General features: G+C 38.5%; 1 protein-coding gene across 2 annotated transcripts in view; it reads right to left on the minus strand.

The window, feature by feature from the left end:
- Nucleotides 1–2,386: 2,386 nt before the first annotated feature.
- Nucleotides 2,387–18,938, minus strand: part of LOC128684784 (protein O-mannosyl-transferase TMTC4) — a 166,030-nt gene continuing 149,478 nt past the window's right edge. For both annotated transcript variants that reach the window (XM_053771046.2, XM_070101558.1), the window contains one exon: nt 2,387–6,502. In XM_053771046.2, coding sequence (XP_053627021.2) covers nt 6,357–6,502 — 146 coding nt within the window. In that variant the 3' untranslated portion in view covers nt 2,387–6,356. The remainder of the gene's footprint in view (nt 6,503–18,938) is intronic.

Below are 18,938 nucleotides of genomic sequence, written 5' to 3' on the forward strand. Positions count from 1 at the left end.
ATTCTCCAGCCTAAATGATGAAGAGTTGTTGGAGATTGTGCAGGCAGAGAATGAGGATGAAGAGGAGAGTGTTGCTGAAGCCAATCAACCTCTAGCCCTCACCCTTGAAAAACTAGGGCAAGTGATGAGAATGACAGCACAGCTCAAGCAATTTATGTACAACATAGACCCATCGATGTTGAGGGCTTTGAAGGTGATGAACAACATTGATAGGAGCATAATTCCCTACCAAACTCTGTAGATATGAAGAGGAAACGGTCTCAGTTGCCCATCACAATGTTCTTCACAAGGAAGCCTGCCACTAACCCTGCCGCCTCACCTGAACGTCAACTCGTCGGCAGTGATGCTGGCAGTGAAGACTTAGTATCCACACACTAGTCACATCATGCAGTTACACTCCATATAATCACTTCCATTCAACTGTAATCAGTAACTGCATGGCTGACTATCATCATCGTCATTGTCATCATCAACACAAGTTATCAGAGTTTGTTGGCCTTACAAGTGGTGAGTGTTTTGTTTGTTCATTATTTATTAAACTACAGTATAAATAATGTCAACCCATTCATGACTACTAATAATAATAACAATGATAGAATTGAAGAAGGAAATTGTACAAAAATACGAGGGTTGAAACAGTGGTGGAGGCAGTGGTTGAAGCATCGTGAGTCAGTGTGGCTTTGTTTATGCAGGAGTGAACATTAGCCTCCGCACTCATCCAAACATTTCACAATTATTCATTGTGTTTTGTGCTTGTTGTCTGAGTGTGACTGCTACATAATTAACCATGGGCCCAAAGAAACTTGCTAGTGCCAGTCCTTTGGTAAAGAAATTGAGAAACACAATATTATTATTATAATCAAAAAGAAGCGCTAAGCCACAAGGGCTATACAGCTAGAAACACAATAGAATTGAAAGAAATTGTACAAAAATATGAGGCAGTGCACCGCAGTGGTATTTAATAACATACATTTTATTAAACTATAACATGTATGTACGTAGTACAATATTTTACGATGTTTTCATGTATTTTATAACTGTTCATGGTTCAGCAGGTTAAGGAAGCAGTATTGTATTATATTTCCCTACAATACATTGGGGCACCAAGCATTCGCGAGGTTCTTGATCCCCTAACCCTCGTGAATGTTGAGGGAGACCTGTACTTAGAAACGTTTGTAAGGAGAGTGGGTATCATGCTAGTCTTTTCTAGGAAGAGTGAGAGGTATTTAAAGTACATGTCAGTATTACTACTGAATTAGTATGTATGTTTGTGTAGCACATTGTAGTTCGTACCATCTATATACATTATATATTTAGGCTCCCTGTAGCTAGGCTCAGTGGCTAGCATGTGACATCATGCAGTGCCTCATGTTACGTATGGCGTCTCGACATACATAGGGTCATCAGTTAATGGTCGAGGTCGTTTCGGTGTGGGACTGGAGGTGGACCTGAAATGGGCAGGTGATCCAAAAATTGTTGCACCATAGACGGAAAAGCCAGAAGCATGGTCAAAGATGTACGGAGGTGGGACGTTTCAAAGGAGTCAGGCGAAACTTCAGTACCAGGAGTTGATGAAATGCTACCAGCAGAAGGCACAGGGGCATTAGAATGGTCCAGTGAAAAGGTAGGGTCATAACAGGGTGCAGCAGCAGAAAGGGGCCTGGGAGGAGCAGAGTCATAGATCTGGGACTCCATGGTTATATCACTTTTCTTTTTGTTTTTTAGAAAAAAAAAAGAAAAAATGGGGGAACGTGGAAGGATAGCTTCTAGGAGGAATAAAAGGGCCGTAAATCCCCCTCTGTGCCCAAGAGGGCCTCAGTGCTACCAGTAGTACAGATGTGGCATGGAACCCTACCCTTCATGCCAGTAAACCAGCATTCCAGGATAGCAACCTCACATCTACCGAGCCACCTCGGTGGACAAAAGAGAGGGTGATCGGATACCCGCCACAAAGCATGCCTCCAGACATACACCCGTCACCTGAAGCCTCCCCCAGGGAGACCAGAGAGGGATCAGGACATCCATAGTTGATTTAGATTCCATGGCAAGCTACACCACCACCAAGGACTTCAACGGAATGGGATGGACCATATACCCTTCCCCTACCTAGGAACTAGAATATCTGATGGGAGGACCTGAAAAAAAGAGGGGAGGGGGATAACTGGGTTCGGTCAGAGGAAGAAGACCAGAAGGTCCAATTCCTCAGACCAATAGCCTCTTTACCACAACAAGGCACCCCTCATAAAGAGGATGACCCCCCTAAAGAGTGGGAGGCAGTGTGATGGAGAGGACCAATTTCTTGGATTAAAAGCCCTTCATCACTGCCAAGGCTTTTCCATGAAAAGATACACTTACTGAAAATCATGAGGTTAAAACAAGAAATATATCAGCACCAGCTTTTCTTTATTTCTAGAAAATGTTTGACAATTTTATTTACAAAAATAATACATAATAGTTCGCAGAAAACCAAAACACGAAATGAACATAATTCAAATACTACTGTGTATGTTGACCTACAAAGGATACAGAGAAGAGAGAAAAAATGGGGAATAGTTTATCAACATAGTTTGAGAACCGAGTTTAAGTAAAAGCTACTCATTGCACAACTACTGTATATGCTTTATCAGAAAATGAAAAAAATATATATTGCATATATAGTATATAATTTTTGAAATACAATTCAGTATAGAATACATTAAACATATTAACTAGATTTTTAAGGTACTCAAAAAAGGTGAGAATGCACCAATATCAGTACTGTACCGAGTTCAGTTACTTCCTTCATTTTAAATGTAAACCCACCTATCGATGGGATTTCACAATTCTTTAACACTATCTACATATTGCACATTAATCTCACAATAACAAATTAAATTAAGAGTATATAAAACAAAATGGATGCATGTTCACATCAAATTTGTGAGATTTTAAATTTCACAAGTAGCTTTTGTCCTGAAGTACTATTACAGAAATGTACTTGATAAAATTATTGGTAAATGTCTAACACTAAAATAACTGATCAAACCCTCTCCCCCTTCCCTACCCTCTTTTGTCCCTAAAGAGATGCATGAAATACTGTATAGCATTCTACTGATTTTGTGAAGTACAAAGAACAATGATGGTACTGTGTTACACAAGTAAAGCTCAGCCATTTCATTAGGTTAGTAGAATAAACATAAAAAATAACTCATCTCAATGACAATTAGACTCTCATCGAGTCCATATTTTATAACAAGAATGCTGAGAATTACAGACTTTCCTTAAACATATTATTAGTTACATTAGTTTTATAAAAATAATGTACATGGTTCAGAACACCAAAACTGACATAGGCATTGTCTTAAGCAAGATACAAAGAGCAACACACCTGTGTTAATTAATGCAGCAATAACAAAGAATAAGGTAAGAATTTGGTTTCCTTCACTATCTTATTATACCTTTACAGTACAGCATTTGTACAAATAATACAAATGGCATTTCCTTGTGTTATACTATACTTATGGTATACCTGTACACTATTTCGACCTGAGCCAACATTTTTTAAATTCATCTCATCAATGTAAGTACATGTACCCGTGTATATAAAATGCACATCAGTGGTTGAATGATTGGTCTTTTATTAGGAAACAGCATCTAGGCATGAGTCTCATTGGTTCCTCAAAGGAGTTATTATTGGTGCAAAAGTAGAAGTATTTAACCTTTATGTATGTTAGAGCATTACCTCTCTAGTAACATTCCAATACATTTCAAATATAAGTTGCATCATAGCCCAGCTCCAAGAGATGTTGACACTTTATAACAATATTGTCTATTTTTTGTAATGTCCAAAAATATAAAATTTTACTAAAGTATCAGCAGCAGAAACTTGATATCCCTTCTCATATATATGCATGTACATACATTCAGTATGATAATTTTGCACCTTGGTTTAGTAAAATCCTTCCAACAAGAAATTCTTCTACTATACTGTACATGGTTTGTGGCTACAAGAATACAGCTAAGCTTATGTTGGCTCATTATCTGTATTATCTAAAATTTGCAATAATTCTTACAGTACTGTATATATTTGAGACAAGCCATGGTAATTCCAAAGCATAATAAACCTTCATTATCTTCAGGCTTCCTTTCCAAATTGTTAATAATGAATTTTTCCAGCCACAGCACTGACTTTTATTCCTGATAATGAAATTCAAGACAGCAAGAGATAGTATCAAGTACTGCTACTGAGACATGATTTAGACTCTTACACATAACCAAGACAGAGTACATATGTGAAAAGGACAAATATACAGCTCTTTGGGACAACCTTAACAGGAATGAAAGCTTTTTTGAAGTCATCATGAATCTGAATACTAGGAATAGCAAGGTTGGGAAAAATGTGACACAAAGTGAGAATGGAAGAGAAAGGCAGAGGAAGAAAATACAGTGAAGGGAATGTAAAAAGACGAGGCAGGTAGTCACATCAAGTCCAGTAGCCAGTATGACCAGAAATTAAAAAAAAAAAAATGAGGACAGTATATACCACAATATATTTTCAGCAAGTCATGAGTTGATATAATCACTTGACATCAGAAATCACTAGATACATATATTTTCCCTTAATCTTGCACTTTACAAAAAAAAAAAAAAAAGTGGCAGTGTGATCCTATACATTAGAAATGAACTACAATACATGCAACATAAAAAATGAGGTTCATGACTCCATACATATCAAAATTTGCTGCAATGAGAACAAATTTTTTGTTTTACTCATGGTAGTCCATCATTCTCCTAAAAACAATCTCATGGAAATGACACCCTCTTGTGATGTAATTAAATAATTACTAAAACCTAAGTAATAATAATAATAGTGGGTGGCTAAATAACCCTGATCTTAACTGAAACATTGGGCTGTATCAGGTGATCAAGAAGCTACACACCTGTGTGACTGACAAGAGTTTCTAAATAGACTGTACCAAATAAAATCATGGTGATAACCTTACAGATTTAATACAAGGCAAAGAAAAGCTTTGAAAACTATGACCATAACATTATCAACTTCAAAATGAATGAACATCAAGATTAAACTAAAAACATGACAGTCTCCAATACAGAGCAGCAAAGATGCATCAAGATATATTACCAGAAAAGTTCATCAAGCTGTAAGATACAAACAGTGTAGAGGAAATGAAAGTTTAAAAACAAAATACTAAATATCAAAAGGGATAACATACCAAGAAAGATAAAACAAGACAATGATATTCTAAAGCAGCCAGGATAACAAAACTACAGTAGTATCATACAAGAAATTAAAAAGTGACTAATAACACTGCAGAACATGTTAACTAAAAGTTACAGAGAGAAGGCATGAGATAAAAAAAAAATGGTATATGAGAATTTTAAGAATACTGAAGCTAACCCTTAAATAATTCTTCAGAGATGTCAGGGGTTAAAAAAAAAAAAAGGTGAAAGCAAACTAAGACATTTAACTAATGGCAATGGCAAAATGACCAACCACAAAGAAATGGCTTTGATACTTCACACAGCTTTCAGCTCTGCATGTACAACTGAAAATGTTACAAACATACAAAGGCTGAAAAATTTCTTTGTAGTATTTGAAACCAACTCTAAATAATGTTGTTGTTGTTATTATTTAGACAGCATAATGGTTAAGGAAATCACTGTCAGGCTGACCAGTGATTTCCAAATGTGAAATCATCTCAGTCAACAAGCGAGATCAAGGCTACCAGGCATCAGTCATTGCCCCCATAAGTACCATATTGCTTGGAGCACCTCTGGGAACAGATACCAATGACTCATTTCTCAGTAAGAAACTGGATGAGTTGAGGAGGATGGAACAACGAATAGGCAATCTTGACACCTATGATGCCTTGTACCTTCTCACAAAGTGCAGGAATCTGCCCAGGTTAACATATTTCCTAAGATGTGCACCTTCATATGATAACCCTATACTGAATGAATATAACAGTATTCTGAGGCATATTTTTACAAAAGTACTCGACCCTTACTCTAGAAGATGGGAAGTGGGACCAAGTTGCACTTCCAGTCAGACCAGGAAGTATTGGTGTCTGCAAGGTATCACAGATCTGTTCTCCTGTCCTTATGTGTTGAATCCAGTAGACTTGTAGCAACAATTCTTCCTTAACACCTTAGGGATAATGTTGGAATTCATGACCAAAAATTTGTTGGAGCCATGCTCTGGGATAATCTAACAGTCTCTGAAACCAGACCTGCTCTCTCCAACAGCTACAAATAGTCACACTGGGATGGCCCAATAGTGGAAAATCTGGCCTGAACAATGCTTCAAAGTGTCTGTCAGGGAAGGATAGAGCCCATCTCCTAGCAATGAGAGCTCATCATGCTGGGGACTTCCTGTTGGCTGTTCCCAACTCCTTTGGCACACATCTCAGCCTTGTTGCTCCTATTCTCGTTGAACACAGGTGTATTTGCAGCAGTGAATCGGCAGACTGATTTGGATACCATGGTCTTGTTTGCTGTAGATCTGAGGGAAAGATCGCAAGGCATGAAGAGGTTAATAACGTCATCAAGAGAAGCCCCACAATAGAAGGATGCTCAGGAATAAGGGAGCCACCACAACTAGGCAGGTCTGATGGTAACCAAAAGCATCCAGATGGTATCACCATTCAAGCCTGGACAGATGGCAAGCAGGTGGTGTGAGACTTCACGTGTGTCCACATTGGCTGATACCTATCTTCAATATACCAGGAAGGAAGGAGGGGCAGCTGCCAGCTTCAGGGAGTCCCAAAAGTCTAGAAAATATGGTGAACTTGCCCTTCATTATCTGTTTGTTCTCAAAGGCTCAGAGACCCTTGGCAATGGGAAAAAGAGTCCATCTAAGTTACTTAAGGAGGTAGGCAAAAGACTCACCAGAGTAGCCAGGGATCCCAGGGCAGCTAGTTTTCTGTTTCAGTGACTCAGCACTGTGGTTCACCCTGCCTTGGTTTCCCACTGAGGCAAGGCGACTCAAAAAGAAAGAAAAACCCAAAAAGAAAGAAAACCCTTTCATCATTCAATACTTTTCACCACCATTCATACATAATCACTGTCTTTGCAGAGGCGCTCAGATATGATAGTTTAGATGTCACTCTAAACAGCCATTGTACTTCCCACCTCCAAGACTCAAGTCTGGCTAACTGGTTTCCCTGAATCACTTCACTTCAAAAGCTCATCAGGTCTCAAAAAGCATTTGTCACCATTCACTCCTACATAACATGCTCATGCACGCTTGCTGGAAGTCCAAGCCCCTTGCCCACAAAGCCTCCTTTATCCTCTCCCTCCAACTTTTCCTAGGACAACCCCTACCCCGCCTTCCCCTAAAGATTTATATGCTCTCCAAGTCATTCTACCTCAACAACTGCTCTTCAGCCCTCTGACTAATACAGTGGACCCCCGCACAATGATCACCTCCGAATGCGACCAATTATGTAAGTGTATTTATGTAAATGCGTTTGTACGTGTATGTTTGGGGGTCTGAAATGGACTAATCTACTTCACAATATTCCTTATGGGAACAAATTCGGTCAGTACTGGCACCTGAACATATTTCTGAAGTGAAAAAATATCGTTAACCGGGGGTCCACTGTACTTTTAGTAACTCCACACCTTCTCCTAATTTCCACACTATGAATTCTCTGCATAATATTTACACCACACACTGCCCTTAGACATGACGTCTCCACTGCCTCAGCCTCTTCCTTGCTGCAGCATTTACAACCCTTGCTCCACACCCATATGAGTGTTGGTACCACTATACTCTGGTGCATTCCCTTCTTTGCCTCCATCGATAAAATTTTTTGTCTCCACAAATACCTTAGAGCACCACTCACCTTCTCTCCTTCATCAATTTTATGGTTAACCTCATCCTTCATAAACCCATCTGCTGACATGTAAAAGTTCCTAAAAATATTCCTGCCATCTTCCCAATACCTCCAACTCCCCATCTACTAACTTCTCACCTCAGTTTTTAACTGACAAATCCATTCGTTCCCTAGGCTTTCTTAACCTGTTTATCTTCAAAAAATTTTCTTATTCTCAGCAAAATTGTTGACAGTGCCTCTCCCACTCTTATCATTTGCTTTCATTTTGAATGCCCTCACCACTCTCTTCACCTTTCTTTTACTCTCCATATACTCCATCCTTCTTACATCGTTTCTGCTTTGTAAAAACCTCTGATAAGATACCTTTTTCACTTTTCTTGCACCCTTTGCCTTATCATTCCACCAATCACTCCTCTTTCCTCTTGCACTCACCCTCCTATAGCCACAAACTTCTGCTCTGCATTCTAACATTGCATTTTTAAAACTATCCCAACCCCTCTTCAACTTCCCCACTACCTATACTTACACTAGCCCACCTTTCTGGCAATAGTTGCTTATATCTCACCCTAACTTCCTAATCCCTTAGTTTATAAACTTTTACCTCTTTCTTACTTGCTGTTGCCATTTTCCATTTGCCCCATCTACCTCTGTAGCTGCAATTAAATAATGATCTGATACATCTGTTGGCCCCCTATAAACATGCACATCCTGAAGCCTACCCATCAACCTTTTATCCACCAATATATAATCTAACAAACTACTTTCATTATGTGCTATATCATATCTTGTATACTTATTTATCCTCTTTTTCATAAAATATGTATTACTTATTACCAAACCCCTTTCTACACACAGTTCAATTAAAGGCTCCCCATTTTCATTTACCCGTGGCACCCCAAATTTACCTACTACTCCTTCCACAATATTTTTACCCACTTTAACATATAAATCCCCAACCACAAGCACTCTCTCACTTGGTTCAAAACAACAAAACTTCACAGTGTACAGCTCTATGGAGGGGTGGGTTGGTGTGTGTGTGTGTACTCCCCTATATGTGGTTGCAGGGGTTGAGTCACAGCTCCTGGCCCTGCCTCTGGTGTGTGTGTGTGTGTGTACTCACCTAATTGTGGTTGCAGGGGTCGAGACTCAGCTCCTGGCCCCGCCTCTTCACTGATTGCTACTAGGTCCTATCTCTCTCTGCTTCCTGAGCTTTATCATACCTCTTCTTAAAACTATGTATTGTTCCTGCCTCCACTACTTCACTTGCTAGGCTATTCCACTTCTTGACGACTCTATGACTGAAGAAATACAGTGGACCCTCAACCAGCGATGGCATCGATTAACGATAAATCTGACTAGCGATTCATTTAAACGCAAAAATTTTGCCTCAACTAGCGCTTAAAAACCCGACCAGCGCTTTTCGTTCTGTACCATACGCGTCCACTTTGGCCTGAGCGCGCCTCACTTGTCCCTTTGGTGCCAGTGTTTACAAGCCAGCCAGCCACCGCGGTCACTTCCAAACATACAACTGGAACATTTCATATTATCACAGCCTTTTTAGTGATTGCACCTGCAAAATAAGTCACCATGGGCCCCAAGAAAGCTTCTAGTGCCAACCCTACAGCAAAAAGGGTGAGAATTACTATGGAGATGAAGAAAGAGATCATTGATAAATATGAAAGTGGAGTGCGTATCTCTGAGCTGGTCAGGTTGTATAATAAACCCCAATCAACCATCACTACTATTGTGGGCAAGAAAACGGCAATCAAGGAAGCTGTTCTTGCCAAAGGTGCAACTATGTTTTTGAAACTGAGATCGCAAGTGATAGAAGATGTTGAGAGACTTTTATTGGTGTGGATAAACGAGAAACAGATAGCAGGAGACAGCATCTCTCAAGCGATCATATGTGAAAAGGCTAGGAAGTTGCATGACGATTTAATTAAAAAAATGCCAGCAACTAGTGATGTGAGTGAATTTAAGGCCAGCAAAGGTTGGTTTGAGAGATTTAAGAAGCGTAGTGGCATTCATAGTGTGATAAGGCATGGTGAGGCTGCCAGTTCGAACCACAAAGCGGCTGAAAAATATGTGCAGGAATTCAAGGAGTACATAGACAGTGAAGAACTGAAACCTGAACAAGTGTTTAATTGTGACACTGACAATGTTGTGAAACACTTTAGGAATGTCATAAAGGAACGGGAGGTACAGGCCTCTATGGACAGATATGTTGTGCGACAGAGGTCCAGTGACTCTCAAGCTGGTCCTAGTGGCATTAAAAGAAGAAGGGAAGTAACCCCGGAAAAGGACTTGACACCTGAAGTCCTAATGGAAGGGGATTCCCCTTCTAAACACTAACACCATCCACAGTCTCCCCTCCTCCCATCCCATCAATCATCACCATATCTTCAATAAAGGTAAGTGTCAAGTAATTGTACATGTCTTCTTCAGTTTGTGTGTATTAAAATTAATATTTCATGTAGTAAAATTTTTTTTTTCAATACTTTCGGGTGTCTTGCACGGATTAATTTGATTTCCATTATTTCTTATGGGGAAAATTAACTCGACTAACGATAATTTCGATTAACGATGAGCTCTCAGGAACGGATTAATATCGTTGGTCGAGGGTCCATTGTATTCCAATTTCAAAACAGGGTCCAGAATAAACAATGCAGGCATTCCTGGCACTAAACTAACATTTCCTCTGTTCATTAGTTACATTTTCAGGCTTTACAAATGAATTCCATTTTGATTTTTTATTCACATAATGAATTTTTATTCAAACCAAAAAATAGAAGATTTACTGTCATGTAATAATTGTATAAATAATATCACCACATTTGTGAATGTATATTAGACCCACCAGCTGTCATGTATTAGACTTGTGAGGTCATTTGTTCACTCTTGAACATCGGCAAAAATTTAACATTTCTGTTACTTTGAGCTCAGTTTCAAGCCATTTCTAGTAATAAACCCAATCAAAATAATCTCTATTTCTGTAGTATATCTTCCATTTTATCAAATGAGACCAAGAAATTGAAAATACAACTATAAAAAACATACGAAAAGACACTGCAAAGTCGCTGTTTTAATCGAAAATTACAGTCTCAGTTTTTTTTCTCTCATAATGCACTGTGTGCTGCAGGATTTGTTTTATGTCATGCACACATACCACATAGATGTATTCTCTCATATCTAGGCCCAAATTTACTGCTCACAGCTTATCAGAGTGAGCTGAGCTCATGGCGTAGATCTGCGGTTTGGACCCTCAACGTAAAGCCGTAGATCTACGGCATGGACCCTAAAAGGGTTAAGTAGGCATTTCTGCCCGAAATGCCTCGGCATGATAGTGGCTTTCTTTGCTCCAATCATATTATGATATGTAAACACATACTGTAACCTTTGCAAAGAAATATACATTTTATTTATTTATTTATTTAAGGAACCCTCCCTTGAGGGGGAAGTTTGCATCCTGAAATTTCTTTCGTATCCTGAAGCAAAAAATCAACCAAACGACGATTCGTATCCTGAAAAATTCGCATGGTGGGGCGTTCGTAACCCAAGGTTCCATTGTAATTCATGTCATTCACTGCTGCTCTTTTTTGTAACTTGTTGGAATATTTTATCAGCTGTAGGCATGATGCCACTGCTGGATATTCTAACATTAGTCCAGGGAATATTATAAACATGCTATCTAGCATTTTCTTGTAAATATAATTTCATGAGAGCACTGCACAAGAACTCAATGTCATTCGTACAGTGTAATATAGATTGCTTCATTATTTATATACATCCGTCGTTTAAATAAATTAAAAACTTTGAGTAGGAGGTTGATACAGCAATTATCTCCCCTAAGGCACGAGGAACATCAGTCTCTTGTTTTTTGACTAAATTCATTTCTCTTCTTTACATAACCATCTGGTGCATGTGTGTTAAGTTCACTTTTTTTTTTTTTTTGATAAACACCAGTCAAGAAATGTGAAATTATCAAAGTCTCAGAGCGAATCCCTGTTTTATAAATTATACAGGTACTCCTCACTTAACCAAGTTGTTCCTAAGAGTGGATTAGTAAGTGAATTAGTCATTAAGCAAGGAGCATACTGTACTAGTAGTGGGTCTGTGTCAACCGTCTTTAGAAATTGTTTTAATGTTACCTTTGCATTATTTAAAACATTTTGAGTATACTGTATCTTTAAATGTTTATACAGTAGTGTACTGTATACTGTAATAAACAGAATAGAGGAAATAAGCTCTAATATACATTACTTTGGTTTGCATGCTGGTTGGAGAGCTGGTTTTAAGTCCGAGCGGTTGTTAAACAGGTAGGTTAAGTGAGGAGTACGTGTATTGTGTTTGCTCTATGAAAATTTGCATAATGTGCAATGGGCACATAATGCAAATTATGTGTCCATTGTCTCTATTTGCCTTTGATAATAGATAAATCTTACAGACCTCTACTTACATTCAACAAAACTTGCCTTTACTGTCCTGTGCATTTTTATATACTGTACTGTAGTTCTTGTTCCTGAATTGTATCTTTATCCATGATAACAAGAAACTAGTTACCTTTCCATTTGCATAACTGCTTAAAAGAAAAAGGGCAGAAATTTTGGGCTTTCTTGTTTTGGTCACTTTGCCTTAATGGACAATATCTGAGGTTTTAATTATTAAAAAATAAATAAAATTATCAGGAAAATATGATGAATGAAGGATGAGAATAAGAAGAAGCATATGTTACCAACAAAAAAGCATGTTATGAAACTGGATGTTAATAATGCATCAAACAAAACTATGTTCTCAACCAAGCAACCTACAGCCATTTTAGAATTTCTCTCCTGTTAATAGCATAAAAACATCAGGTACATAAACTGACATGTTACCTGGATTAAAAATCTGTAATTCACAATAACAAAGTACCAAATAAAGTGTTATAATAAGCTTATAAATCTAAGAACAATATAGTTTTAAACACTACAGAATTAATGTGATTAACAGATCTATCCTAAGCTACCTACACACATGACATTAGAAACCACATCAAATGTGTATACAGCAAATTTGTAATTAGAAGCAAAGGTATTTTCAGAGTTACAATTAGGTTTCTGCCAGTAAGTATTTATCTGAAAAGTCATAATGAACTAATAACAAAAGCTTGCCATTTAAATTCATCAACCACTTGTGTATATATATCTGTAGATATATATACACAATACATATCTGTAGATAATCACACACATCTACAGATAATCTTACACAGGTCTCAAGTTGATTACAGTTCAGGGTTAGTCTATTACAGTATTAACAAGCAATAATATGATTTCCTCTAGCCCTATAATTACCAATATTTACTAATAAATTTTTCTTAATGCATAAAATTCATAACTGCACAATTGCAATGACTTAAAAACCTGAAGAAAAACAAAACTTGTGCTTCAATAGAATAATATTCACACTGCCCTCAAGGCCAGAGTATCTATATTAGTTATTCAATACTTGAAAGTATTGCAAATAACAGTCTTTTAACTCTTAAGAAAGATGCAATCCTGCTTAACCCATAAACGGTCCAAGCAGATCTAAGTTTTTTTTTACATATTTTCAAATATAACAAAAAAAAAAGTAGATCAAAGCTTTCTTACACATTTTCAAATGTAGAAAAACAAAAAGAAGATCTACTTTTTTTACATACTTTCAAATGTTGGAAAAACGTATATATACGTTTGGACCGTTTACGGGTTAAGAATCACTGGGAGTTCCATGCAGAATATATCATACTTATTCAGAGTAACTCATTCCCTGCCTATTATAAACCTCTCCTTGTGCAGATATGATCTATCGCATGCTATTGTAATCAGGTCAGCTTCCACTGCTTCAGCTTGCTCTTCATTGCACTATTGTGGGGGTGTGCAGGTGCCAGCTAGGGCTCATGTACCCCATGGAACTCTAGGTAGCAACAAGAAACACCACAGCTAGAGGAATTGGCAGAACCATGAACCCTCCAGAGCCCTTTATACAGAAATGCATCCTCATTAGTTAAAAATGCTATTTTCTACATTTGGACCTCAGGAAGACCCAACCTGAACCATACCATTTAACAGTCAAAAATGATGAAGCAATTATAGAGCAAAGGCAGAAGAAACATCAGTGGATTGAGCCACATAACAGGAGCCCTGAAACATGAGGGATAATTTCACAGGACACATATAACACATATGTTTAAAGTACATAAAGAGATGACACACCAATAAGAAAGCCCATTCACCCATAGAAGTAAGATGTACCAAATACCTGTATTGGTTGATGAACCTGCACTAGTACTAAGACTGATCAAATACAAATGAAAAGATATTCAACCACTCATGTTTATAGACTCAGTCACACCTGCTAGCATGCCCTGGGATGGAGTGAAGTGCAACAGAGAACCTCAGCATTAATATACACTGAAATGATCATATGAAGCTGTGAGACCCTTCTATACATATACACAATAGTCGTCAGCTAATCAGTACCTAAAACTCAAGTGAAAAGAATACCATCAGCCTGTAGGCAGGGTTGATGTTTGTAGACATATCCTGACAATGACCAGTTACCACAGGAATGCTTAGAGAAGAGGTACTTATTTACAATGACCCTAGCTGGGCTTAAGATGTTCCTTAGGGGTCCCTGAAACTGCATGAACTAAACAATGATAGATGGTTATTAGAGAAATGAGCACCTGCAGCAACTTGCATAAAATCAGTTAATGAGAGACCTTGCCTTAGAATATCCATGAAGGCCAGGGAATGACCTTTCCCAAGTACCAGAGATGTGATTAAATATTTGGTTCTGGAACCATGCCACATATAAACTAAATAATGTAGATCTTAATACTACTGATTGCAAAAAGGATTTAGGAGTTCTGGTTAGCAGTAATCTAAAACCAAGACAATAGTGCATTAGTGTTTGCAATAAAGCTAACAGAATTCTTGGCTTCATATCTAGAAGTATAAATAATAGAAGTCCTCAGGTTGTTCTTCAACTCTATATATCCTTGGTTAGGCCTCACTTAGACAATGCTGCTCAGTTCTGGTCACCGTATTACAGAATGGATATAAATGCTCTGGAAAACGTACAGTGGAGGATGACAAAGATGATCCCATGTATCAGAAATCTTCCCTACGAGGATAGACTGAGGGCGCTGAATCTGCACTCTCTCAAAAGGTGTAGAATTAGGGGGGATATGATCGAGGTGTATAAATGGAAAACAGGAATAAATAAAGGGGATGTAAATAGCGCGCTGAAAATTTCCAGCCAAGACAGGACTCGTAACAATGGTTTCAAGTTGGTAAAATTCAGATTCAGGAAGGATATAGGAAAGCACTGGTTTGGTAACAGAGTTGTGGATGAGTGGAACAAACGCCCGCGTACAGTTATTCAGTCTAAAACATTGTGTAGTTTTAAAAATAGGTTAGATAAATACATGAGTGGGTGTGGGTTGGACCTGACTAGCTTGTGCTGCTGGGTCTGGTGCAGTGCTGCATCCTTGAGTGGAGGTGACCAGACTGGGTGAGTCATTGGGCTAATCTTGGAGGGGGGGTTCATTGGTCTAATTGGGGGGGGGGGGCATGGACCTGCTCTGCATGGGTCAGTAGGCCTGTTGCAGTGTTCCTTCTTTCTTATGACCAACCGGTCGTAAGTCAAAATGGATGCAAGTCGCACCTTAGAAAATTGCCGATATACTGGGTAGGGCATAATGTCGAACCTTCGCTATATAAAGTACCTACATAGTATCGTATGTTTTGCATCAGCCCACCCAGCCCTGCTGCCAGACACACTCGTAAGTACGAGTGGTCATATATCGAACAGGTCGTAAGTCAGATGGTACTAGTATAGGATAAGAGTTAAGTTCATGGTCTCCCACCTTCAATATTTATACTATTATAAAAAAAAATGTTTAAGGTGTGCAGTAGTTGTAGTATTTACCACTTACTACTGTAAAACATTCCAGTGTTCTGTCACTTTACAGAGGGTTCAATAAATACCCAATGGCAATGAATTGCATTCCCTTGAGAATCAGTAGCAAGAAAAACCTGGGTCATCATGGCCAGAGAGCTGGCAATGCTCCTGGTGTTATTGGCACTGACATAAGGTAGATGTTCACTCACATAGACTTTGGAGATTAAGCAATGCATTTATGCCAAGAGCAAACGAGCATTTTCCATGAGGACTGATTGATGAAGAGACCAGTCTGACAGAAGTCCTTTGGCAAAGCCACCAAAAAAGGACAAACAGTCATGGAGGATTCCCAATGAGCAAAGGATGGAACTACCCAGTATATCCTGGACTGTGACATCAACAGGAGGAGACTGGAAGTTGCTGACTTGCCTGTTCTTGAGAAAGAAACCCACTTGAGAGGGATGGGGAGAGAGGGGCAAGATTGATAATGGGACCATAGTCTCAGAAGTTTGTAAAATACATAGACCTCTGTAATGCATGAAACATGCCAACTAGGTACTACCATCACCACGATTCATAATGAAATGTAAGACATGCTGTAATATAGTGAAGAACCACTTGTAGAAACAACTTTGGGACAGATTTCGGAGGACAAAAACACTGTTCAGTGTGCGTTTGTAGATCTGGATAATATGAAGCAGTGGAGCCATGAGAAACCTGTGTAGGCTCCTCCTCTGAGTATGTGTCTCAGTGCTTAACTCTTTGAGGATCCAGATCCCCAATCTGAAAATTCCCCACAGGATCCAAGAATTTAAAAAAAAAAAGTTATTATTTTTCTTATGAGATGGTAGAGAATCTTTTTCTGAAGGAAATAAAACAAAAAGTACAAAATTTGATCAAAAGCTGACAAAATTACGCCCTCGTGAATTTTGCTGTGTCAGTGATATTAATGCATTGGTGATTTTGCCCACTTTGAGTCCTATTTTCGGCCAATTACATTGTTCCATTAGACCAAATTCTTAGCTATTTTGCTAATATGTGTTCCATTTTATCTACTGAGCACAATCAGCTATTTCAGCTACCCAATAAAGTGATCAGAAATTGGTAATTTGGCCAATTTCACACAAAGTTCAAAATATTCCAATTTCAAAGTAGGGTCCAGGATAAACAATGCAGGCATTTCTGGCACTAAAATAACATTTCCTCTGTTTATTTGTTACATTTCCAGGCATTTTGATTTTTTATTCACACCAAAAAAAATAGAAATTTACTGTTATGCAATATTGTAATAATTGTATAAATAATATCAGTGCATTCATGAATGCACATCAGACCCACCAGCTGATGTGTACTGGACGCATGATGTGATTTGTTCACTCTTAAGCATCGTCAAAAATCGAACATTTTCGCTACTTTGAGCTCAATTTCAAGCTATTTTCAATACGAAAACCAATCAAAATCATCTCTGTTTCTGTAACATATCTTCCATTTTATCAAATGAGACCAAGAAACCACGAATAAAACTGTAAAAATCATACAAAAATACACTGCAAAGTCGCTGTTTTAATCGAAAAACAGTTTTTCCTCATTATGCACTGTGTGCTGCAGGATTTGTTTTATATGGTGCACACTTACCACATAGATGCATTCTCTCATATCTAGGCCCAAATTTACCGTTCACAGCTTATCTGAGTGAGCTGAGCTCATGACGAAGTACTACGGCTTGGACCCTGGCTTCAAAGCCGTAGAACTAGGGGATGGACCCTCAAAGGGTTAAATACACAAGCATCATGAGGTTTGTTCATCTACATTGCAAGTCCTATAAACAGTTTAGGCAGAATGGACATACCAATTAGGAAGCCATAAAGAAGAAGGGTTATTACAAACCATGGCAATATTTCCAAAACTAATGTAATGTATACCTGGAGGGCATTCTCTCGGAATGCCCTCCAGGGCATACATCAAGACCTGGTTCATGACCAGGCCTTGCAGTGGATCACGGCCTGATTAACCCAGGCTGTTACTGCTGGCCACAGACAGGGAGCCAGTAGAAAAGCTAATCATCAGAGAGTAAAGAAAGTGTTGACACTAGAGAAAATAGTTAACTGTAGCAATATACGGTATATAAACTTAGCTTGCCCATGTGCACAACCACAATAGAGCAGTGAAGCATGAGTGAGATTGAACTAAGAGCAGTAGTGCCTGACAGACTGTACTAGGTCTAGGAGAGGTAGGTATTAAATAGGAATTGGAATGGCATGTTTCATAGGGGTTTCCCAAGGATCAACTGCAAAACCAATATTAACAAATTAACAAAATAAAATTAGACAGCTATGAGTCTCAAGCTCTTTATAAAAATAACAAAAACAGGTACTATATAACTCTAAATTCAAGCATATGAGTTTTCACAGGTAAGAATTATACAAACAACATAACATCATTTACCAGACTGTATAAACATCATTTCTATACAGTAAAACCTTGGAAAAAAAAAAACTTTTCCAATGGATTTCATATAAAACGGACAGAAAGTCATGTTAGACAAAGGCTGGGAGAATCTGCTGCAAGAGGGGTCTCCTGTAGAATTATCAATGCAACAGACTAAGTCTGCCACACTGCATGGTTGTCTGGTCCAGTCATACAATGGATGAAATAGACAAAGTCTGCTTCATTGCAGATATATCCAGTCTGGGCTGTGTCTAGGACCTGTCTATTTTCACTGTTCCTGGACTAGCGGAACCAGTATCTAAGCCTGTGTTAGCGTACTCATCTATATGTAATTACAATAGGTAGTCCTAGCTCCTTGCTGTGCCTTTCAACTTGCTACTTGCTAGATTCACTCTCTCTTAGTCTCATGGCTCCATCATACCTCCTCTTAAAGCTAAGTAAGGAGCCAGCCTCCACCACTTCCTCTCCAAGATCATTCTACTTACCAACCATCCTGAGGCTGAAGAAATATTTCCTGTTATCACTGTGGCTCATCTATGTTTCTCTAACTTCCAGCTGCATCCCCAAGATCCCTTTCCTCTCCTGCCCCTGACTACCCTGTCAATTCCCCTGAGTATTTTGTATGTGGTTTATGTCTTACCTGGGTCTCTTGTCCTCCATTGTCATTAGACTCAATTCTGTTAACCTCTCATAGCTCATGCCCCTTAATTAACTCTTAAACAAGCC

Source organism: Cherax quadricarinatus, chromosome 5 (genome assembly GCF_038502225.1).
Source record: "Cherax quadricarinatus isolate ZL_2023a chromosome 5, ASM3850222v1, whole genome shotgun sequence".
In the NCBI taxonomy this organism is placed as follows: Eukaryota; Metazoa; Arthropoda; class Malacostraca; order Decapoda; family Parastacidae; genus Cherax; species Cherax quadricarinatus.